A 24,346-nucleotide genomic window follows, 5' to 3' on the forward strand; every position below is an offset into this window, starting at 1 on the left:
GCACATAAGAATCCTGGTTTCAAGGCACATGGAGTTGATCAGGAGTGCTGTGGAGGCATATGAGAAAGTTAGCCCAGGTTGTTGACCCCTTTTTCTCTAAGTCCCAGGGGAAAAAATTATGGTGGAAGAGTGAACATTAGCTGATGAAAACTAGAGCTTTTCTGGGCTTTCTTTATCAAGGCACAAAGTAGTGCTTCTTTCCCTCACTCTTCCAAGGACTGAGGTTGAAAGTGAAGTTCAGGCCTCAGACTTTCTTCTCAGTAGGTGCCTTGGACTCACAATGCAATGAAAGGACTTTGTCTGTCTGCTACCACCCCCGTGAGGAAAACAAAGCCAGAGCATTACCTGTTCATCAAGAGCCTCCTTGACCTAAAGTGAGAGGAGGAAAGGGAACACATTCAGCCATTAAAAACACCTGAGACAGGGCCTCCCCGGTGGCGCAGCGGTTGAGCGCTGGGTTGCGAAGCTGCCCGCGGCCTCTGCGATGCAGGTTCGATCCCCGGCTGCTCCCCGGCCACCAGAGGAGGGTCCCACATGGCGGGCAGACCTCTCCTGCCACCCGCTGCTCCCCTCAGCAGTGTACTTCGGTCCTTCTGCCTGCTCTGCTCCCCGCTCTGCCTCTGGTGAATTCTCTCACCCTCCCGCGCTTCTGACTGTACCCAGTGCATGTATAAACAAACAAACAAACAAATAAATAAATAAATAAAACATGCCTCTATTTAAAAAAAAAAAATCTTTAAAAAAAAAATAAATAAAAAATAAAAACACCTGAGACATTTGAGCGTTGGGCTGCGAAGCTGCCCACAGCCTCTGCAGCGCCAGTTCGATCCCCAGCCGCCGGCAAGGGTCGAGGGTCCCACAAGGTGCGACAGACCTCTCCTGCCGTGCCTGCTGCTCCCCTCAGCAGTGTATTCATCAATCTGCCTGTTCTGTTCCCCGCTCTGGTGAATTCTCTCACCCTCCCGTGCTTATGACTGTACCCAGTGCTTGAATAAATTAAAATTAAAAAAAAATTATAAAAACACCTGAGACATTAAAGTTTTTCATCCCATCTCCAAGGCAGATGCTGCTTGGAGACTGATCCACCACTAAATGACCTCCCTGCATGGGCCTGAGCACTGGGAGACTTCGTGTAGCTGGTTGGGATAATATTCCACCCTGGGGATTCCTCTCTCCCTACAGGTCTTAGTTGCTTCCTGACCATCTGATTTCAATAAGCTCCAGAATTCTCTGGCATGGCTTTTGGTGTCCATCTTTTCTGAGAAGAAGGGTGTGAGTAAGTCAACAGAAAGGCAAAAATCTTCAACCACCTCTCAGCCTTTCTTACCTTTCATGCTCCTCATAGACAGGGAGATGCTCATGGTAAGGAAGACTAGTCCCACCACAAAGATTATGGTTCCAGGTAGCACCTTTTCCTGGGAAGAATTAAATGGTGCCCCTGGAAAGAACAGACCCAGTGTCAGTCTCACCTCCTACTGCACCCTGGGGTTCCCTCGGAGATTCTGGATCCTGATGTGGAATACCAGCTTGAGGACCGGGAGGAAGAGACAGTTTGGAGAAAGAGTAAACTTGAAAAGAAATCCTGAGGGTTGGAATTTAGGGTGTGACTTCAGAAAGTCACTGCTATTCTGGCAGTTACCTCTCCAAATGATTCAGAATAAGCTAAAAGGCTCAAGGAAGAGAACACTACTGTGTGTCAGGGCAATTCAGGAAGGTGTCTGAGTTTCCTAGATTTTCTGAAAGGGTGTAGATTTATGAATCCTTAACATCCTGTAAGCCAGGAATGGGCAAGTCTCAATCACCACCAGATCTGCACTATCTCAGGGGCTTGTATAGGGCAAAGATAAATGTGACCCGAGTATCTAGACACATTAAAAAAAGGTGAATGGACCCCAGAGCCAGAGTGTCCCCCGCTTTTCAGAATGTGGACATTATGTCGTCGTCAGGGAGCAACTCACTGCGGTCCACTGAGACAGTGCTGTCCAGGCTGATGTGCTCTACCTGGCAGGTGTAAACATCTCCCTTATGGGGGTTATTCTCAACATCACCAGGATCTGGAAGGTCCAATCTCCACTATGAATCAGGTTGGTGGACACAACCCTAGCTGTTGCCTCCTGTCCATTCCAGAACCAGTGGACTTGAATGTTGCCTGGATAGAAATCTGTCACATGGCAGATGAGCAGGTTGGGGTGAGCACAGGCCTCCAGTGCTGGAGGGGGAGATGTTCACTTTAGGCTGGACTAGGATTTGGAAAGAAAAAAGTTGTGACAATTGAGATAATTGTTTCTTAGAGGCTTTTCATGAGAGAATTGATTTCTAGATGTTTAAAATGTAAATGATATAATTACACTAGTAGATAATAATGGTACTGAAAAGATGGAAATAGGCCTTCAAATGGAATATGAATGATTTTTGAATGACAAAATAAGGATTTAGAAGAGGCAGCACTTTGTGGCACATTTAGCAGAAATTTTAATAATAAGTCATTGATAGTCCTTAGACAAAGACTGTCCAACCAGATGCAAAATGATCTTTTCAATGCCCTACCTTGATTAAGAGGAGGTGAAATATTCTTGAATGCTTTCTTAAAATTGAATATATCAGTAACAGTATTCTCTGATATTAACCCAATAACCTTATTTTATAAAAAAATAAGAAAAGTAAGCAATTTTTTAAAAAAGATTTATTTATTTATTTATTTATTTATTTATTTATTTATTTATTTATTTATACAAGCACTGGGTACAGTCAGAAGCGCGGGAGGGTGAGAGAATTCACCAGAGCCAGAGTGGGGAGCAGAGCAGGCAGAAGAACCGAAGTACACTGCTGAGGGGAGCAGCGGGCGGCAGGAGAGGTCTGTGCACCATGTGGGACCCTCCTCCGGTGGACGGGGAGAGCTGGCTCTGCAGAGGCTGCGGGCAACTTCGCAACCCAGCGCTCAACCGCTGCGCCACTGGGGAGGCGCCAGAAAAGTAAGCAAATTTTATATGTTTTAGTCTTTAAGTAACATTTCCCCCCCCCCCGTCTCCCCTGCAAGCCCCTTAAATATTCACATTTACAGTGACATTTTTGAAACCAATATTCTGAGCTGCTACATGCTGATCAGTAGGAATTCTAGTCCTTTCTCAAGTTTCCCTCTGCAGTATGTCTTCTCAGTTCTTTGAAAGAATTCACAAATTATCAGGTTTTGTCTATACCACTGCATTTCTTTATTTGATGTCCTCTCTTCTCCTTGTTCGTCGTCTGTGCTGCTTGTAGACTAATTTCTAAGCTGCTGCCTACTTCTTGTGACCTCCAGAAACCTTGTGCAGTTTCTCTTGCCACCAGTATCCTTCTTTCCTCCAGAGAGCAGAGTATGTCCATGTGTACCTAGTAATTTCCCAAAGCAGTGCTTCCAGGTTCTTAATAATTTAGTTCTTTCCTTTCTACTTTCTCTGTACACAAATAGACTATAGTGGGGCTGGCTCAGGAAAAAGAATAGTCTTGACCTATACCCGTATTTATTGTTCCTTGTGACATTTTTGTCTTGTGCGCAGATGTATCACTTTTATAGTCTCACCCTACTTCAACCACTTTTTAAAAAAAAAATAATTTATTTGTGCATAGAAGAACTGGGGTGTACGCCAGAGGTGCAGGGGTGTGAGGATTCACAGGAGACAGAGTGGGGAACAGAAAAGTGAGAGCCACTGAAATATACTGCTAAGGGGAGTGGTAGGTGAGTCAGGAGAGGTCTGCTGCACCATGTGGGTAGCTCCCTAGCTGGGGATTGAACCCGTGCTGCAGTGGTGACAGCCTGAAAACACTGAGACTAAACCCCTATGTGACCATAGGCTTATAGCCCATCTGCCAGTTCAACTCACGTTTTTTTTCTTTCCACAGAGCACCTGGGCAGTAAACAAAACATTTGCTCATTAGGTGCTTTGCCCAGACAACACAATGGCCTTCAAGAGGTACTGAAGCTATGTCTAGAGGCAAATGGTTACATCTCTGAAATGTGGAATACTGTTCACAAAGGCAAGAGATTACTATGTATTCCAAGGCTTCCTTATTGAATGTTCACAAAACATCTGCTAAATTAGTTTTAGAATTCTGTTGGGCATTTTCATTATAATTTCTACAGTTTCCTCTTTTCCTCTCCCCTGTTTTTTCCTCATTCTAATTAATGCTCTCATTACATCTCTCTAGATAATAATAGCATTTTCTTATCCTATTTCCCTGATTCCAGTTTCTACTCTCCTCGAACTACTTTACATTTTTCTGAAAACACAGTTTGGATGCTGTCATTTTATTATTTATGAAAAAAAAATCCTTAGGAGTGATGTCAACAAGATGGTAGTAGAGGGAGCTATGGACTCTCTTTCCCCCCATGGACATGGTAAATTAACAATTATGCATGGATCCATTCCTTCTGTGAGAAATCCAGAGAATCTGATTGAGAGAATCTTGTACATCAGTTGAGAAAATATCCCCAATGAAAATGGCATGAAAACTGAGACATACTCTTCTCATATACCCCTCCCCCAACACAATACCGATTAATTGGGAGGGAAGTCTATCAACATTTTTTTGAGGAACAAAGAGTTTCAACTACACATCTAGCATCCATCTTTTCTAGCTGAAACAAGAGGGTTTTGTTTCTAATTTATCTGTCTCTGAAAGCTATCAGGGACTTTTACTGCAGCTACCCGAGGGTCTGACTTTTTCTCCCCTTCCTCTGGGATCTGGTGAGACAAGCAATCATTACTCTCCCAGGAGCTTGAATAGGCATGTCAGCATTTTCTGTGCCTCCTCTCCTGTCTTGCTCCATCAAAAAAATAAAGCTCCCAGTTTCACCTTGGAAGGAGTTGGACTATTACATTCAACTCCTAGCTTTTCAACTTGTCCGGCTGCTGCTGGTGAAGTGGCTTCTAACTCATTGGTCTCTGAGAGCTGACAGGGCCTGCTATTCTGGGGTTACAATGGGGAAAACAATGGTTTAAAAGAGTGTGTGTTTTTGAATAAGAATGTAGACATTTTCCACAGCTCCTCTTGTTGACTTAGGGCAGAGTGAGTGGGTAATAAACTCAAGCTCCTAGCTTCTTTATGAGAAGAGAAGAAACTGGACTATGTAGCACCCTAACTTTTACAGTTGCTACTCAAGGGACTGACTTTTACCTTCTCTTGGGGCATGGATAAAATTTTTCATACTCTAGTCTTCTGAGGGTTGCTAAAAGCAAAGACAGCAATTTGAATATGCACACAGATTTCAGAGGCACCAAGAATCTTTGACTGGGCTAATTGGTTAGAGTCTTCTATATGAAGTCAGTCAGTGAAAAGCAGAAGAGGTGGCTGTTTCGTCTAATGCACAGACACCAATAGAGAGTCAAAGAAAATGAATAAACAGGGAAATACATTACAAACAAAAGAACAAGACAAATCTTCTGAAACCAACTTTAATGAAATGAAGATATGTGACTTACCCAACAGAGCATTCAAGATGTTTGAATTGCAACAGAGAATTTAAAATGCTCACTGAGGCCAGGAGAGCAATGTATGAACAAAGTGAGACTTACAGCTGAGAGATAGAAAATATTTTAAAAACACTTAACAGAAATCATAGAGTTGAAGAACAATGGACTGAAAACTTCAAAAGAGAGATTTAACATTAGACTAGGTCTAGTAGAAGAAAGGATCAGTGAACTCACAAACAATTCATTGGAAATCATCTAGTTAGAGATGCCAAAAAAAAAAAAAATGAAGGAGGAAGCACTTAGCTATAGTGGTGGATTATGGATGATTTGGTGGCAGATACCTTACTGTTGTAATCCCTGATGGAGAGAATTCTAATGTTACCACAATTAAAAGGATAATAAAACAAACAAATAAATTAGAGAAAAATGAATGAAGAGCACAGAAAACTTATGGGATTCAAACAAAATCAAATGAATCAATGTATACATTTTCAAAGTCTCAGAAGAAGAAGAGAGAGAGCTTATTAGAAGAAAAAAATTCTGAAAACACCCCAAATCTGGAAAGGAAATATGCATGCAGATCCAGTAAGTTTAAAGAATACTAAGAAGGGGCCTCCCCGGTGGCGCAGCGGTTGAGCGGTTGAGCGCTGGGTTGTGAAGCTGCCTGCAGCCTCTGCAGTGCCAGTTTGATCCCCGGCCACCTGGCGAGGGTCCCACATGCGGGAAGACCTCTCCTGCCGCCCGCTGCTCCCCTCAGCAGTGTACTTTGTCTGCCTGTTCTGCTCCCTGCTTTGGCTCTGGTGAATTCTCTCACCCTTCCGCTCTTCTACTATACTCAGTGCTTGTATAGATAAATAAATAAATCTTTAAAAAAAAAATAAAGAATACTAAGAAGATGACTCCAAAGAAACCAATGCTGAGACACATAGTTAAATTGTCAAAAGTTAAAGACAAAGAATTTTGAAAGCAACAAGAAAAAAGGCAACTTGCCACATATATGGAATTCCAATAAGACTATCAGTAGATTATTCAGCAAACATTTTGTAGATCAGAATGGGGTGCTAAAGGGCTAAAAGGAACATATTCAAAGTGCCAAAAGAAACAATTTGCAACAAAAAATACTATAGCTGGCAAAACTCTCTTCAAAAATGAAAGGGAGATAAAGATTTTCTCTAAAAAACAAATTCTAAGGTGGTCCATCACCACTAGACCTGCCTAATAAGAAATGCTAGGGAGAATTCTTCAAGTTATTGTTAAATTATAGTATAAGAAAGCATTAAACACATTGGTAAAGCAGATATATAGACATTACAGAATACTATTTCCTATAACAGAAGTAGGTAAATCAATTTTAATTCTTCTATAAAAGTTAAAAAACAAAAGCATTAAAATGACAACAACAATTATACTAATGGATACACAATATAACTAGATGCAAATTGTGAAGCCATAAAATATAACGAATGGGAAGAGAGATCAAAGTGTAGAATTCTTCTATGCATGTGAACTTAAGTTGTTATCAGCATAAAACAGACTGTTATAACTATATATATGTGTAAGCCCTACGGCAACCATAAAGAAAATACCTATACAAGGCACACAAAATAAAAAGGAAAGAATTAGGCCTATTATGCAAAAACAAACAAACAAATAAACAGAACACAAAGGAAGACAAAGAGAGACAAAGAACTGAAAGACAAACAGAAAACTGTTAACAAAACGCAATCTTAAATCCTTCCCAGTAAATTACTTTAATATAAATGGATTAAACTCTCCAATCAAAGACATAGAGTGGCTGAACGGATAAAATCCCAAGATCCAAGTATATACTGTTTATAAGAAACTTTAAGGACACACAGAGATTGAAAATAAAGGAATGGAAAAATGTAATCCATGCAAATATAGACCAAAAGAAAGCAAGGTTAGTTTTACTTATATCAGAAAAACAGACTTTAAAAAAAAACCTGTCTTTAGAGACAGAGAAGATCATGAGATAATGATAAAAAGATTAATCCAATAAGATGTGAGAGTTATAAATATACTGTGCACAACATCAGGACACCTAAGTGTATAGAGCAAATATTGACAAATTTGAGTAGAAATTAGAAGTAACATAATAATAGTAGGAGACTGCAATACCCCCCTTGCAATAATGGATAGAACACCCAACAGAAAATCAATAAAACATTGTGGTTTTAAACAATAGCATAGACAATGGGCCTAACAGACATAAACAGCACTTTACATCTAACAGCATAAGACTACACATTCTTCTCGAGCACATGTGGAATATTCTCTAATATATATCACCCCGATATGAAAGCAAGGCAAAGACAACACATCTGCCGGCCATCTCCCGCACCACCAGGAGGTTATCCTCTCACCCCAGCCCGCGCCGCCACCCAGTTGCCAGGTTCGACGGGCTCCTGGCGAGCTCGCCTCATTTCTTCGTTCCTTGCCCTCCTCACTCGCCTGGTCTAGCCTGGGACTAGCTCCCCTGCCCCAGGGACGCCCAGCTACAAAGTCCCCTCCCACCCCTCGCCACAACCTGCTGTCGTTTGGGTTTGCGCGGCGCCGGGGCTCCCTGGCCTGCGGGTGAGCCCCGCCCGCACATGCCCTCCGCGCGTCGGGGGTACGTCTTGGTCCAGATCGTCTGCACGCGCCGTGCACCTCTTCCCGCGCCCGCTGCAGCACCTGCCTCCGCTGGTTCCAGTCCCGGGCGTCCCGCCGCCCCGGCTCGGTCACCGCCAGGTACTGCCCCACGTCGCTGTCGAGGCGCGCGGACCCTCGCGGTTACAGGCGCATCTGTCCGCCAGGCGCTGCCTGCCGCTGGACCCCGAGCTTTCCAAACGTCTCTGCAACAGGTAATGCTCAGCCGGGAGCCAGGCGGCGCTCAGCCTGGGCCGCAGCGACCTCACGACCTGCACACCCTCTGAGCTCCCGGAGCAGCCTGTACTGGCTGAGCCAAGCAGCCTGGACGGTTCCCGCGACCTCCCGCCGAGTCCCCTGCTCCTGGCCTGCCCAAAGGCCGGGGAGCTCTGAGGCCCCCCAGATCCTAGCGCATCTTGGAACCCAGCATCACTGGGGACACGTGTCTCCCACAAAGGTATATGCACCCTTTATTTAATGTACAAGGTTCTAGCTGTCCTCCCTAAGTTTTCCACCTGGGGGCTGGATGTTAAAATACTTTCTAGCAGTGAGTTGGGTGACCTTAGGCAAATCATAAAACTTTTCTAAGTCTTAATTTAATTTTCTCATCGATGAAATGAGGATCTAACAAAATGATTTTTTGGAGTGCATTTTAGCATTGAATAATAGAAAAAACACCCTTCTCAGGGAAACTCAAGGCTAAAAGGGAAAAGAAGTTAGTAAGCAAACAAACATGGGAATATATACACAAATATATAGTGTCTCTCAGTGCCAGGGGGTGATTCTGTGATCTTCAGAAAGGAGGGGTCACTGAGGAGGAAGTAATCAGTTCTGCACCAGGGGCAGGAAAAGGGGGTGATGAAGACCTGGGGGAGGTGATAGTTGATGGAGGAGCCAGGGAGGAGCAGGATCTCAGCAGGGAGGAAAAGCCTCAGGTAGGGGAGCAGCAGGGACAAAGGAGCTGGGGACATGGACAGTGGAGTCATCCAGTGACAGTTATGGCTCAGTTGTCACCTCCTCCACAAGCCTTCCCTTATCTCTCTTTTCCAGTTAGGTGTTCTCCCTTCTGGACCAGTATTACTTCCAGAATATGCTTCCATTTTGTTGTGTTGTATGCTGGGAATGCACAGAAATTTTCTTGAAGTTTTCTTATAGCTTGTTGTCAGAAGGCCTTCCTAGTTTGAAAATGAATGTCTCTTTTCACTTTTCAAACATGTCATAGAGAGACTTTACCTCAAAAGGTGTCCACATGAATGAAGACATTACTCTGTACACCTTAAACTACTGTGCTGTGTGTCAATTTTATCTCAATATGATTGAACGGGGCAAAAATTGGTGCGGAATGTACCTTTGTCAGTGAAAATCTTCATATCCTCCAGAGCACTGTGAGGGTGGGCACCATCTTCCTAGAGGCATTAGTGATGCAGTTTCTTTTTTTTTTTTTTAAAGATTTTTTTTTTTTTATTTATACAAGCACTGGTACAGTCAGAAGCGCAGGAGGATGAGAGGATTCACCAGAGCCAGAGCGGGGAACAGAACCCGACAGACTAACGAAACAGACTGCTGAGGGGAGCAGCGGGTGGCAGGAGAGGTCTGCGTGCCATGTGGGACCCTCGCCATTGAACCGGTACTGCCAAGGCTGCGGGCAGCTTTGCAGCCCAGCGCTCAACTGCTGGGCCACCCGGGGAGGCCCAGTGATGCAGTTTTTAACATTAAAAAATGTGGCAGCCTTTATTACCTGCCCATCTTCCTAGGTGGCCACCAGCAGAGTTCTTGCAGGTACAGACCCATTGCTGACCACCTGTGTGCTTCTGTCTGAGTCCCTTTGAAACTACCCTGTTCTTGGTCACACTGGGCAAATTCAGGTGGGTGGTGTGATATCTGTTTCATCCTCTACAGGTTAACTTCTCAAGGCAAATGCCTATTGTCTTTTTCATTTCTTTCTGCGTATCTAACATAGCACATAGGAAATATTTGTGTATTAGGGGATGAGTGAACAAAATTATCTACTTGCCAGGAACATAAGCAGGAACTTGAAATGTTTAAATGTGTTTTTTAAAGTCACCTCTGCTGCCTCATCAAAAAGGGTACCTGAAATTTAAATACTAAATCTAACACTGAAACAGGGGCAGAGAGGGCTACAAAAGGGCAGCAAGACAGGAGGCCAGATGGAAGGATGGAACAGCCACTCACCTGCCCAGGCTCTGAGACCAGAGAGCCACAAAAAAGTCCCAAAAGCCAAAAACCAAAACCAAGGACTATGGCAATATGACACCCATGCAACAGGGGCCTGTGGGGTATAGCCTAGCAAAGGACAGTGCCCAATGAGAGGACAGGGCACTGTCTGTGGGTTCTCACCTGCACACAATTGCAAGAGGCCTCAGGCTCCAGGAACAACCATGGGGTTTATTTTATAAACAGGGGAAACAAGTGGCGGCTCTCTCATCCAGCTAGCAACAGTGGTGGTCACCACCGGTCACCTGGAGTGATGGATGGCACTGGCCAGTAGTGATGGTCACTACTGGTCCTGCAGAGGCAGCGTCAGAGACACCCAGTGTTACAGCTCTTTGTGAGTTGCTGGGTTACACCAACAACAAACAGCTCTCTGAGACACCAGGCCCAGGGCCTTGGTGCTCCTTCCAGACGATGTCAGAGACAGGACTGAGGCCCAGTCTGTGACAGAATCCTTTGGCTTCTCTTCCCTCCTCAGAGAGCAGCTGCTGGATGCTTCTTTTCCTCTTTCTTCAGGGGCCAGGAACAGAGCCTTCCCCTTTTTTCTTCCTCTTTGCGGGGTGGGGGGGAGGCTGGCATCCTCTCTTCTTCAGGGGCTCTTTCAGCGCCCTCTGATCTTGGCTTATATCCTCTTTCAGGGTGCCCCACCCACATGTCTGATTGGATCACTTAGCACTAATCAGCTCACAACTCACACCTGATTGGCCCATTACAAAATGGCAGTTACTGGGCTCTGAGGAGCAACTGACACACCTGAATTATGGGGGAGCAGCAGGGTGAGAGATCACTGCTCCTGCCGCTCCCACTGCTGACGGGGCTGAGACCCAGTAATAGGATCAAATTACTGCTGAGAGGAATTTAATTACAACTGGCCTGCAAGTTTGTTTTTAAATAGAATGTTCCCCTATTTTTTTTACCATGTCAAGGGGTGACTAAGGAGAGATCAGAAAAAGAATACAAATGAGGTTGAAGTTGGGTGACGTTGCATTATCCTAAATATTGGGGGTCCTCCCTGAGGGTGGAAGAAAATAGGATGGAGGTCATGGGAGAAAAGAGGAGGTGGTGGTAGACAGGGTGGGGCCGCTGCCTCTGTCCCTGAAGTGTGGCTGAAATAACTTGGTTCACCTGGTGAGTTCTGCCCTCAGAAGGAGTCATCACTACAGAATCCATGGATATTTAAAAGGATAATAAGGGAACATCAAAATGAGGCTAAGTAGGAAAGGCCAGGCGTGTCGCCCACCGAGGTAACAATTGGACTGGCAGAACCTGTCTGCGAGACTATTCTGGAACTCTGAAGTTATCTCAGGCTGTGGGTTCCATGCTGTAGCCTCCTCTAGGGGGAGAGGCGCCCAGGGAACTAACAGCCATGCCCCCCTGCTTTAATCCTTCACTTTGCATTTAAATGTCCTGCTTTTATGAGGATATGTGGAAAGGCACAGACACAGCAAAAATCTGAGAAGCTCTTTAAGTTTATGCCTTGGGCTGATGCAGGCCACAGAAACAACCTGGGAAACAAACAACAGCAAGACTAAGAAAAACTGGAAGGACGGATGCAGAACATGAGAAGCACATAACCCGGAAGAAGCTGCTGTCTCAGCTCTAGCCCTAAATACTGGGGCGCTTTGCTGAGGATCGAAGAGAGAATGGAGATTTCACGAGCAAGGGGGTGGTGGTAGACAGGGTCTGGTCGCCCCTCTGTCCCTGCAGTGTGGCCTGAATAACTTGGTTCACCTGGTGGGTTCTGCTTCCTTCACAGCTTACCTGCTCCTGCACAGCAGGTGGTGGAGGACAGGGGAGGTGGGTGGGGCAGGCCTCAGGGGCACCACAAGAGCCTCAGTCTGCAGTGTCCTGGCTAAGTCAACATCCCACTAGTTGGCTCAGACGCTCTGACCTGCCTCCTGTGCTGGTGCCTGTGCCCCAGAACCCTGAGCCCTGCCCCTTCTAGGGCAGAAGTGGTTTTCTCCTGCAGCCACGTGCCTCTCCCCCCACCCTCCCCACCTCCCAGTCCTCAATGTGTCCCCTGTGATTTTAATGGGCTGGTCCTTTTTCTTCTGCACATTTATCAGTCAGGGACCATTGGCCAGTCTAGGAAAGTAATCTTGAAATTTCTTTCTTGAAACATTTATTGCTTATTTGTGGTTGATTTTTAAAGGGCATTTTACTTGCAACACAGACAAAAATGGGAGTAGGTTGTTTTGGGCGATTTGAATTCTTCATTTTTTGTATATGAGGAATTCTGTACTGTTTGTGGGACCCTTGAAGCAACTCTGAATTACCTAGAACACAGTTAGAAAACTACTGATTTAAGTGAAGTATCTCTCATTCATTGTAGGCTCTATTAAAATGTGTAATTGCTGAAAGATATGACAGAGATGTTACAGGTACGTGCTCAAGTCCCAGTTCTACCACTCATTAGCTATATCTCCATTTCTTGAAATGTAAAATGGCAGGAACACCATTTACCCTGAAGAACTGCTATATGAACTGAGTAAGCTGACAAGAGAAAAACATGTAACGCTGTGTCTGGCTCTGCTCAGTGCATGTCAGGCCCCTTCACCTTCAGTGTGTGACCTGTTTTAACGTGCAAAGTCCTCAAGAAACTCAGAGGAGAGAAGGGCTAGTGCAGCCCACTGGCTACTGGAAAATCTCCGTAGGAGTAGCCATTTGGACCAGGTCTTAATGACTGAAAAGTTTTTGTTGAGGATTTGCTGACTGCCAATTTCCTCCCATTTTTCCTATTGGTTTTCTTTCCTTTTGGGGCATGAAAATGACGAGTAAGTGCACAAAGACCCCACTCCACAATATTCCTGCAACTGCCCAGATGGAATGTGCTGTAAAGTGCTGGGGTACAGAGTGTGTGAAGGGGGGAACCCCTGTCAGGAGAGCTCATTTAAAAAGTGTCAGAGCTATAAGGATGTTGCCTCTGTGAGTCTGGGTTTTGGGGGGCCCATCTGCTGCCTCCTCCTGCTCTTTAGGGGTTATTCAACCAACCTCTTCCTCCAAAGTCTGCCTCTCTCAGGTCTTTTCTGCAGTTTGAGGTTGGGGAATCTATTGGAGTTGGAAGAATTGTAGATTAGAAGAGAGAGATTATAGAATCCGCCCTGCCCACTCCTCCCACATTTCCCCAGACTCCAGCTCCTCCACCAGTGAGTTATTATGGAGCATATGTTTTGGGCAGGATGTCTCTTTCACGTGCCTACACATTCTCATTCTTCTAACCCACCCTTTGCCTCTCCACTCCTCAGTCTCCACCATCACATGTACACTTTGCCTCTGTTTACCCTATGTTAGCATTCCTTGACAACTACCCCCACTGTCCATTATCTCACAGAACAGCTCCTTGTAATGCCTCGCCTTGCCTCCTGCTGGACATTATTCAGTATCATCTAGATGCTTCTCCAGCTTCCTCTTTCCCCATCTCCTCCCTCTACAATTCAGGCTTCTGAAGGCCCAGCCCTCACAGTTGAGGAAACTGATCTGTGGCAGGAGCCCCTATAGTCTCCAGAGTCTGGTCCCTTAGAGGGATTTTTCTATGAACGAGTCCTCCAGGAATAGCTACTCTGACCTTACCTGGACTAGCCTCGCCTTGGACCACAGGATTACTCAGCACTGTCCATAGCACCATGAGGGCCACCATCCAGAGGGCCTCAGGAACCTGTAGGACCATTATGGAGCTGGAAGAAGGGTGATGAGATGGAGAGAGTTGGGGTCAGAGAAAGAGAACTCATTAAGTGGAGCTTTTATTTGAAATATCGGAGGGCCCAAAGGAGTCTTCTGTGATCTCTGGGATTGGACAGATGCTGAAAAAAGGCACCCATGGGTGGTGAGCTTGATATTAGATATCACTCATTGTGCAGAAGCTTAGCTTGAAAATTTTTTTTTAAAGATTGATTGATTGATTGATTTATACATACATGCATACAAGCACTGGGTACAGTCAGAAGCATGGGAGGGTGAGAGAATTCACCAGAGCCAGAGCGGGGAGCAGAGCAGGCAGAAGGACAGAAGTACACTGCTGAGGGGAGCAGCGGGCAGCAGGAGAGTTCTGCGTGCCATGTGGGACCCTCCTCCAGTGGCCGGGGAGCAGCCAGGGATGGAACCGGCGATTGTTATCCCCTCCGACTGTGCCACCCCTCACACACCCACAGGACAGTTGGGTGAAGGAAGTGCTATTCTAGTGTGTAAAAATTCATTCAGAGGCATAATACAGAGAGATTAGGCTACCCATCCCAGAATTCAGAATGAGTTCTGGAATCCCTAACTTGCCTTTGTTGGTGGGCATGTTTACAACTTGCATTTGCCCATGTAATCTTCCTCCTAGAAGTCTGCTAGTTTTGAGAAATATAGGGGACCCAAGGTTCTTTTATAACACTGCTATCAGGGTCATTATGTCTCAATTCAGAGACCTACTTCTGATATTGGTGCAGACACAGATGCTCCACATACCCCTCATTGTCACATATGCCTGCTAAGCTGCTTCCAGTGGGCTTATAGGACCAACACCTTTTGTCCTTTCACTTTTCCTCTTTTGAGAAAAAGACATTTAAGGACTAAGATATTCAACAGCAACAGCATATACAGGGTAACTTAGAAAGTCACCGCCCGCACATGCCCAGGGAAAGACACAGACTCACAAAAGGTTTGATGACATCTTAAGTTTATAGACTGCTTCCTGGCATAGAGATAGCCTGCAATAATTAAATAATAAAATCAAAACAAAGATGGAATAGCAGAACCTGTGAAAGGGGGAGAATCTGATTTTGAGTGTCCACATTATAATATTCAAATGTCTAATTTTCAGCCAAAAAAACTCAAAGGAAAAAAACATAAACCATCAGAAAATGTCTCAGGGAAAGACCAGTGGATTTATTTGGCAAAGAATGTAAAACAAGGGCCTCCCTGGTGGCGCAGTGGTTGAGTGCTGGGTTGCAAAGCTGCCCACAGCCTCTGCAGCGCCAGTTCGATCCCCGGCTGCTCCCCGGCCACCGGAGGAGGGTCCCGCATGGCGCACAGACCTCTCCTGCCGCCCGCTGCTCCCCTCAGCAGTGTACTTTGGTCCTTCTGCCTGCTCTGCTCCCCGCTCTGGCTCTGGTGAATTCTCTCACCCTCCCGTGCTTCTGACTGTACCCAGTGCTTGTATAAATAAAATACATAAATAAATAAATCTTTAAAAAAAAAAGAATGTAAAACAAGTGTCTTAAAGATGCTCAAGAACTAAAGGAAGATGTGGACTCTGAATAAAATGGGAATATCAACAAAGAAATAAAAAACATAAAAATGAAACAAAGCAGAATTCTGCCTGTAGGGATGTGAGAGGTGGCACAGTCAGAGGATAATAATCTCTCTAGACGAGCCAACACAATCTTTGAGGTCTGCTTCAGAGAAAAGAAAACAATCAGGTCTCTGAAAAAAAATGAGCCATAGTCACCCTGATAGCAGTCCTAAAATTCACTGGAAGGACTCAAAGCTACTGTGTAACCCCACCTCACACTCACAAGGCTGTCTACTATCAAAAAGTCTGAAAATAATGTGTTAACTTGGGTGTGAAGAAATGGGAACACTTGTGCAATATTGGTGGGAACATAAAATCTTGTAGCTGCTATGGAAAACAGTATAACAGTTCCTGAAAAATTAAGATTATAATCACCATATGATGCAGCAAGTCCATTTCTTGGTATTTTGTCAAAAAATTGAAAGCACAGTCTTGAAGAACTATTTGTAATCCCATGTTCATAGCAGCATTATTTACAATAGCCAAAAAGGTAGAAGCAAGTGTCCACTGATGTATAAATGGATAAAAAAAATTGGTATATTAATCATATACATATATAGATATACATATACACACATATACACATGCACACATATGTATGTATATAATCACAAAAATGAACTATAGGGCCTCCCTGGTGGCACAGTGGTTGAGCGCTGGGTTGCGAAGCTGCCACAGCCTCTGCAGCGCCGGTTCAATCCCTGGCCACCAACGAGGGTCCCACATGGCGCGCAGACCTCTCCTGCCACGCCTGCTGCTCCCCTCAGCAGTGTACTTCGTCAGTCTGCCTGCTCTGCTCTCCCCTCTGGCTCTGGTGAATTCTCTCACCCTCCCGCGCTTCTGACTGTACCCAGTGCTTGTATAAATATAAATAAATCTTTAAAAAAATGAAATATAAAAGTCATTTGGAGAAAAATAATGTACATAACCATCAAAGGTAAGCTGAATGTTGGGGTGGGCGTGGGAGGGAGGAATGAATGAGGGAACACCCATCCTATCACATAATATAGAACATTTGTTGTGGGAAGAATGTTCGGTTACTTACAATTTCAAGTCTCAGTTGTTCCGTTGGTTATGCTGTCTATGAAATTCTCCCATATCCTTTCCAGCCCCTTGCACTGTTTCCTTTACATAGCAATGGAGAATGTCAGTGTGTTACGGCAATTTCCCAGAGAAATCAGAGGGCACTCAGAGGCGGAGAGAGAGATTTATTTGTCACACTGGCGGGCTCAGTGGGAGCACTATCAAAAGGCTGAACACCGGAGTAAAAATGGCAGGGTTTTATACAGTTTGTATGGGGAAATTTCTATCCCATCCATCATAGCATAAACATTCTTTATTGTTTGGGAAGGGGGTCAGGGTACCCATGGCTACCTCTGTGGACAAGCAGTGCAGTACACCCAGCACCTTCTCCGCTCCAGCAAGCAGCAGAATCTAAGGAGCAGACTCCCCCAAGCAGCAGGCTTGGGAAACGTCCTGCTTCAAGTGCTATTATTGCTGAATTGCTTGAGTTTAGGTATATTGATTCCTTTCTATGCCTACCAATTTGGAGCTCTTGTCTGCTTCCACCCCACCCCAGTTCCTCATCTCTGTTTCTGGGCTCAGAGCTGCCAGAACTCACAACAACCCTTCTCCAGGGCTTCCCTGCTGAGTCTCCAAGGAGCTGAGGTCTTCAGAGGTGAGTGGTCAGGAGGATGCAAGAGAATCCCCCAAAGAGGAGCAGATGAGAGCCGGGGCAGGCTGCTGTGACTTGTAGCTTTAGGAGACTCATTTGTCCTTCCCACTCATGATAATCATAGCAATAGCAGCCACAGCTCACCAGACCCCTACTGAGTATCTCTCCTCACTTATTCCTTGGAAGAGCTTTCAGTGAAGATAAAATTTCCCCCATTTTAGAGGAGAAAAAACTGCAAGCTCTACAAGAGCAATACATTTGCCACGACTACACACCAAGCCAAAGAGCCAGAATTTCAACTCAGACCCAGTTCTGGGGATTATGCTCTGCACCCTAGACATCTGCTCACAGCAACTCTGTAGCTGATGCCTGCATCCCTCCCTGTCTCGCCTGCATCCCTAGACCCTGATTTGTGTAGCTGCTTTGGAGAAACTCAGAGATTTGCGTTCTTTGTGTTAGAACCTGGGAGCAAATGCAGGTAGAGCTATCCTGTGTTCTCCCTTTCTCCCAGGCGTCTAGGACCCTCCCAGGATATTTGTGGGTGGTTCACAAGCTTTCTTGTCTCAAGATCTATGGTTATGTCTTTTTTTTTTTTTAAGATTTATTTATTTATTTATTTATACAAGCACTGGGTACAGTCAGAAGCGTGGGAGGGTGAGAGGATTCACCAGAGCCAGAGCGGGGAACAGAACAGGCAGACTGACAAAATACACTGTTGAGGGGAGCAGCGGGCAAGACAGGAGAGGTCTGTCGTGCCATGTGGGACCCTCGCTGGCAGCCCCGGATGGAACCGGCGCTGCAGAGGCTGCAGGCAGCCTCGCAGCCCAGCGCTCAACTGCTGCGCCACCAGGGGCGGCCCTATGGTTTTGTCTTTTTTTTTTTTTAAGATTTATTTATTTATTTATACAAGCACTGGGTACAGTCAGAAGCGCGGGAGGGTGAGAGAACTCACCAGAGCCAGAGCGGGGAGCAGAGCAGGCAGAAGGACCGAAGTACACTGCTGAGGGGAGCAGCGGGGCGGCAGGAGAGGTCTGCGCGCCATGTGGGACCCTCCCCGGTGGCCGGGGAGCAGCCAGGGATCGAACTGGCGCTGCAGAGGCTGCGGGCAGCTTCGCAACCCAGCGCTCAACCGCTGCGCCACCAGGGAGGCCCCCTATGGTTATGTCTTGAGGTAACTATTGAACTTCGAAGACTAGACTTTGGAGAACCCTAAGGACCCAGCCAGGGAGAGTGACTCATGTTCACTGCTCCTTTCTGCTGTGCTGATACTAGGGAGCGTCAAACTCAAATGCTCCAAATTGATCTCAACATCTACTCCCATCCTCTTTCATTTTTTCCAAAGATTTATTTTATTTATTTATGTATACAAGAACTGGGGTGTAGGCCAGAAGTGCAGGGGGTGAGAGGATTCACCAGAGAGAGTGGGGAGCAGAACAGGCAGACTGACTGAAATACACTGCTGAGGGGAGCAGCGGGCGAGACAGGAGAGGTCTGCTGCGCCATGTGGGTAGCTCCCTGGCTAGGGATCAAACTCATGCCACAATGGCTGGCAATAGCTTGATAGCCCTGTACCCCCAGGGAGGCCTCATCCTCATCCTCATTCTTTGACATCTCTTCATTCAATGGAATCAAGTGGATTATATTGGCCGATATAGTAACAAGCAAGTCACCTGGGAATTCTCCACCTCTCTTACCCCTGCATCACTCAGCAGTTCTAATGTTGTTTATTGCATTTCTCTTCTCACTTCTTTCTCTTTTGTGCTTGTTTTTTACTTTTCTCATTGCTTCAAAGGCAACTAATCTTTTCTCTTAACTGGCTCTCTGCCTTCCTTGGGAAGGGAAGAATCCCTCTGCCATTCCTCCTGGGTGACACTGCCACCTTCCTGAATTGCAAATCTGCTCTTCATTTTCTTATTTAAATTCCTTTAATGATTTCTTGTGAGTTTTCAGGATAGCATTCAAATTTCTGAGCTTTGCATGTAAAGCCCATTGTGATCTGACCCTTCTGGTCTCTCTCTTCTCCTCTGCTGCCATTCCACAGTGGAAGCTCCCCCAGTCTTTGCATTGGAAGCTTTGTGCTTTGGAAGGATGCACACTAATCTACCTTGCCGGAGCTATTAGGAATGCTAAAAAATGTTCAGGTCTTTTCCATCCCCCCCATTTGCCTGTAACTTGCAGCTCTAATTGGCTTCTTTGCCTCTGTTTTCAGCAGCTTCTAAACTCTGGCACTAGTCCCACCAGCATTCTGAGTCAGGCAAAACAGAAACTCGTCCCCTCCCCTGGACAGTCCCTAGACAAGCCAGGATGTGGTTCACTCTTTGTGTGTGTCCATTCCAAGGGGGTAGCCTTTGTCTAGGGGGTTTCTTCCTGGTTCCTGTGCTTTATTCTGCTGAGCTTCCTCCTCCTCCGTCTTGCTGATGTCACTTCAGGACTTAGGTTTCTGAGCATTCTTCTCCTGTGTGACTAATGGTGTCCCCCTATTTTTTGACTGCCTGAACTCAAGTAATATGTTTTCCAGGAAACTTTCCCTCATATTTTATCTGATGGCATGCTGTGCACATCACTTATTCATATTCATGCGAACTCTACCTACCATTGTCTGTCTCTTTCAGTAGATTGCAAGTGCTTTGGGGACACAGCTATGTCTTATTTTTATTTGAGTAGTGTCTAAATGTTCTTGACATATAGTAAACTTATAACCCATTTTTGGTGTGTAAATGAAATGACAGTTGAAGAAAATAATTTGTCTCAGCCTGGCAGGTCTTTAAATCCCTGTGAACTTTTTGCGAACCATCGAAAAAGTACAAACTAAATTCATCTAGTTTTGTTCACTATAACTCTTAGATGATTTGTCCCTTTTAATTTATCCTTTGTTCTGAAGGTGATTCTGCCATAATTTTAAGAGTCAGGAGGATCCTAAGTCTCCTGTGAAAAGCACTTTCCCTCTGGCTCTAAGAGCCCAAGCACAGAATGGGAACCCTCATTCCAGGCTACGGTGAAGGAAATCAATGAGTTAGGAGGGTGGGCCACATAAGCCGCCCCCCTTTCACTCCTTCATCTGTCACTCTAAACCCAGAAAACTTCAAATTTTCAGATTTATTTTATGATAGTTTCTTTTCTTTCTTGTTTTAATATTTTATTTTATATAATTTTTACATCATTTTTCATCTTTGCACAATGTATGCATTTTCATTATGGTTATATTCCCCATACAATTGCACCCCTCCCTTATTTTGACTCTAGTCCTTCCTCTCCCCGTCCTTCCCTCACCCCTTGTAGTGTGTCTCTGGCTTATAGTTGCTTGTTGAATTTGATTTTTACTTTGTATTGATTAGTCTTTTTCCTGGTCTCTTATTTAAGTTTTCTAAATTCCTGCTGTGAGTGAGACCAGTTTCTTTTATTTCTACTACTGTAACTGGAAGACCAGAGTTTGGGCCACCTGTTACTACCAAATGCCAATAAAGTAGAGACAGGAATTGAATTTTTAAAGTGCGCTTTAATCAGATAGCTGGCAATCTGGATGTTGGGGGGCGGTTAGCACCCTAAAGAAACCACCTCAACATCTCATTTCCACCTGCCTTTTTATAGTGAGATGAACACAGTTCGGCAGTGAGCAGACCTTCACCGCTGCCAGGAATCTGTGATGTACAGCCCCCCGAGCTCCTTATCACCCTCCTGGACACCAGGCCTCTTGCTTGTCCCCCTGTGCTGAGGCTGGTCTTCAGATAGCGCTAGCTCCCCACGCTGCTCCAGATGCAAAATTAACTCAGAGCAGACAGATCATAAACAATATGTGTGTGAGATTTCCTACCATATCAGCTTAGTGTCTCCCCTGATCTCCTCCACCTTCCTAGCCCCTATCACTACTTCTTATAAACTAATTAATATTAAGTAACAAGGTAAATTAAGTCCCATGGATATTTCAAACTCATCAACAATTTATTTAAAATGAAAATTAAAAGCATGCATTCAAGAGGAAAGTTTGAAACCATTGCCCAAATAACTTTACTCACTGTTTTGAATTGAATGTGCCTAAAATGAAAAATATCATAAACAAACACTACATCCTAAAGTTGCATTTTCATAAACTAAAATAGAAGCCTACAGACTGTAAAAAGCATTCAAATTGGAAAGGACATTTTCTTCTGTCCTCAATGTTCTATTTATTCTCCCTTTTCATTAAATAGAAAATAAATTAATTCCCTCCCCCCCATCTCTAAAAAGAATTTTACACATGGGTCAGAAATATTTTAACATATGGGGAGAAAAAATTCTCTGTTAGTTTCATCAATGACTGTGGAACCTACAGTAAATTATTTGACTTTTCTGCAAATAGTATGTGATGTATTTACTTCATAGGGTTAATATGACAATTAAAAGAGCACACATGTATAAAGCATTTAGAACGGGGCTTGATACATAGCAAGTGCTTGACAAAGACCACTTATCATTATTGTTATTAGTGTTTGAGGAAGGTTGGGATGCCCAGATTTTCAAATACCAGAAGTAGCTTCACTTCTCAATGATACTTTTTTGCATTTCTTCCTCCCTCGTTTCTTTTTATAACTATTCTCTTCTTGGTATTAACTCCCTTTTGGCGTTAACCCGATTTCCTCACTACATCTTTCTTTGACCTTTTTCCTTCTGCCTTTTTTATAATTAGTAAGTTGTTACTAATTTTTCTGGCCTCTACCACTTACATATTCATACCTACAGCTCTCATGTCTTCCTCTGCTTTTTTATGCAGCCAGCCAGGATCATGTGTCAATTTATGCCATATTTGTATAGACATATCAACACTCGGGAGAATTTGTTTGAGTTTGATGAGGATGAGATGTTCTACATGGACATGCACAAGAGGGGTGCTGTCTGGAATCTGTAGGAGTTTGCTGAGGCCCTGACTTTTGAGACTCAGTGTGGCATGAACAACATGGCTAGAATGACGGAAAAGCTGAACAACATAATCAAATATTCCAGCCACGCTCAGGCCAAAAATGGTACCCACATCTTTGCTGCTGCTTCTGGGACGGGAGGGGCAGGCGTCTTTGCCACACACAGAATTAGACACCCAGATGCCCTCTGCTGAGTGATCCTCTTTCCCAGGTGGCCACGGACTTAGTCCAGTACAGCTGAGGGCTTGCAGCGTCTCTTCTCACTCAAGAGAGAGGCTGCGCTGAGTGAGGCTGATCAGTGGAATAAGACGCATGCTCTGATCCAGTAACCTAGGGGTATCACAAAGTCTGAGGTAGGTGACACTCCAAAGAAGAAACTTTTGGATTCATTCCATAACAGGGGACCTACCAAATCCCATCTCCTTCCAGGGCCTCCCAAGGTGACTGTATTTTCCATGAATCCTGTGGAGCTGGGCCAGCCCAACACCCTCATCTGCCATGTCGACAAGTTGATCAATGTCACGTGGGTTCACAACGGGAAGACAGTCACAGAAGGTGCTTCTGAGAGCCTCTTCCAGCCCAGAAAAGATTACATGTTCCATAAGTTCCACTACCTGACCTTCAAGCCGGTAGTCAAGGACGTCGACCATTGCAAAGTGGAGCACTGGGATATGGAGACTCTTTTCCTCTGCATGACCCCCCTGGCACCCTCTACTCTCAGAACCTGCTACCCTCTGTACTTGCTTTCCCCAATTGCCAGTTCAGTCTCTCTCTTATCCTAACATGCTATCAAATTGTCTGTGACCTTAAATACCAACACATGTCCTAGTCCCAACCCTCCCTGTTCTTTCTGACTCCATTTCTTCCTTTTCCCCCTTAGAGGCCCTGAATCTAAAACAATTGTCTGAGTCAACAGAGAATTTGATCTGTGTTGTGGACCTGACAGTGGGCCTGGTGTGCTTCTACATTGGCTTCACCTCATCCCAAAATCTCAGCATTTGATTGGTGATGCCAAGACCTGTGGCTCCCATGAGTTCTTCTGAGAGTTGGGATCTTAGGACACAGTCAGAGGGAAAGATCTGGAGTACATAAGAAATCTGTATACTGGGATCTGTAGTTTGTAAGGATGGGAGGATGAATTCAGCTTGGTAAGGCATGCTGACCTTTGCATAATAACAAAGCAGCAGTTTTGATAATTTCTTGAGTACTTAACTTGCCCAGGCATTTGCTTGAGAATTTGCATTTTATTAACTCATTCTGTCCTCACAGGTACTCTATGAAGTAGGTACTATTATTGTTACCATTTTATACAGAGACATTAAGCATTGGGGCCAATGTCACACAGATAAGAAATAGTGGTGCTTGCCTTCAAATCCAGGAAATTTGGATTCAAGACACTATTCTAATTGTTTATTTTTTTAAGATTTATTTTTATTCATTTATGCATAGAAGAGCTGGAGTGTAGGCCAGAGGTATGGTGGGGAGAGGATTCACCAGAGACAGAGTGGAGAGCAGAACAGATGGATCTACTGAAATACACTGCTGAGGGGAGCAGCAAGACAGGAGAGGTCTGCTGCACCATGTCGGGTCGTTCCCTGATAGCGCTGAGACTTAACCCCTTTGTCACTAGGGAGGCTCCCTCAAAATTGTCTATATTATGAAGAAAAAGACCAAGCTCAAACTCTCAGAGAGCCCATAGTGTAATAGTGGAACCACATGCATCTTTCTTTTTTTTTTTTTTGAAGAGAAGGAAAATAGTTTAATTTGCCAATAAATTGACGAGGGCAGCAGACTGGTGTCTGAAAGATGACAGTTCCGCTCTTTGGCAGAGGGCAAGGCTATTTATCCAGAGTTACAAGGAGGTAAAGGGGGAGTGGCTGGTTTTGGTGGACACCAGCTTGTTTTCACTACCACCTGTGGTTACTGACTGTGGTTTCCCTCCTGCTTGCTGCTCAGGCAGGTGTCTTCTACATATGGGGGAGGGGGGCAGGGGACGAAAGCTGGGGAAATGCCAGAGTCCTGCCACCAGTAGGGTAGCAGGTGCAGCAAAGGCCTGTGCTGCAGAGGTCAGGAGCTCCTTCTGCCATAGGTGGAGGGTACTGAAGACCTCCTATGGCCATGAGGCTTCCTTCCTCAGAAGCTCCATCAGTTCTGCTGAGCAGAAATCCCAATAGCA

The 24,346-nt window shown here is 44.9% G+C and overlaps 1 protein-coding gene across 1 annotated transcript in view; it reads left to right on the forward strand.

Moving 5' to 3' along the window:
- LOC311187949 (RLA class II histocompatibility antigen, DP alpha-1 chain-like) overlaps positions 1 to 23,869 on the forward strand; it is a gene marked incomplete at both ends in the record, with an annotated part of 35,189 nt that extends 11,320 nt beyond the window's left edge. Inside the window, 2 exon segments of the mRNA XM_084259316.1 lie at positions 22,600 to 22,799; positions 23,801 to 23,869. Of these exon segments, the coding sequence (XP_084115442.1) occupies positions 22,600 to 22,799; positions 23,801 to 23,869 (269 nt within the window).
- Positions 23,870 to 24,346: the final 477 nt, after the last annotated feature.

The sequence above is a fragment of the Talpa europaea genome (assembly GCF_964194135.1).
Source record: "Talpa europaea genome assembly, chromosome: 2".
Lineage (NCBI taxonomy): Eukaryota > Metazoa > Chordata > Mammalia > Eulipotyphla > Talpidae > Talpa > Talpa europaea.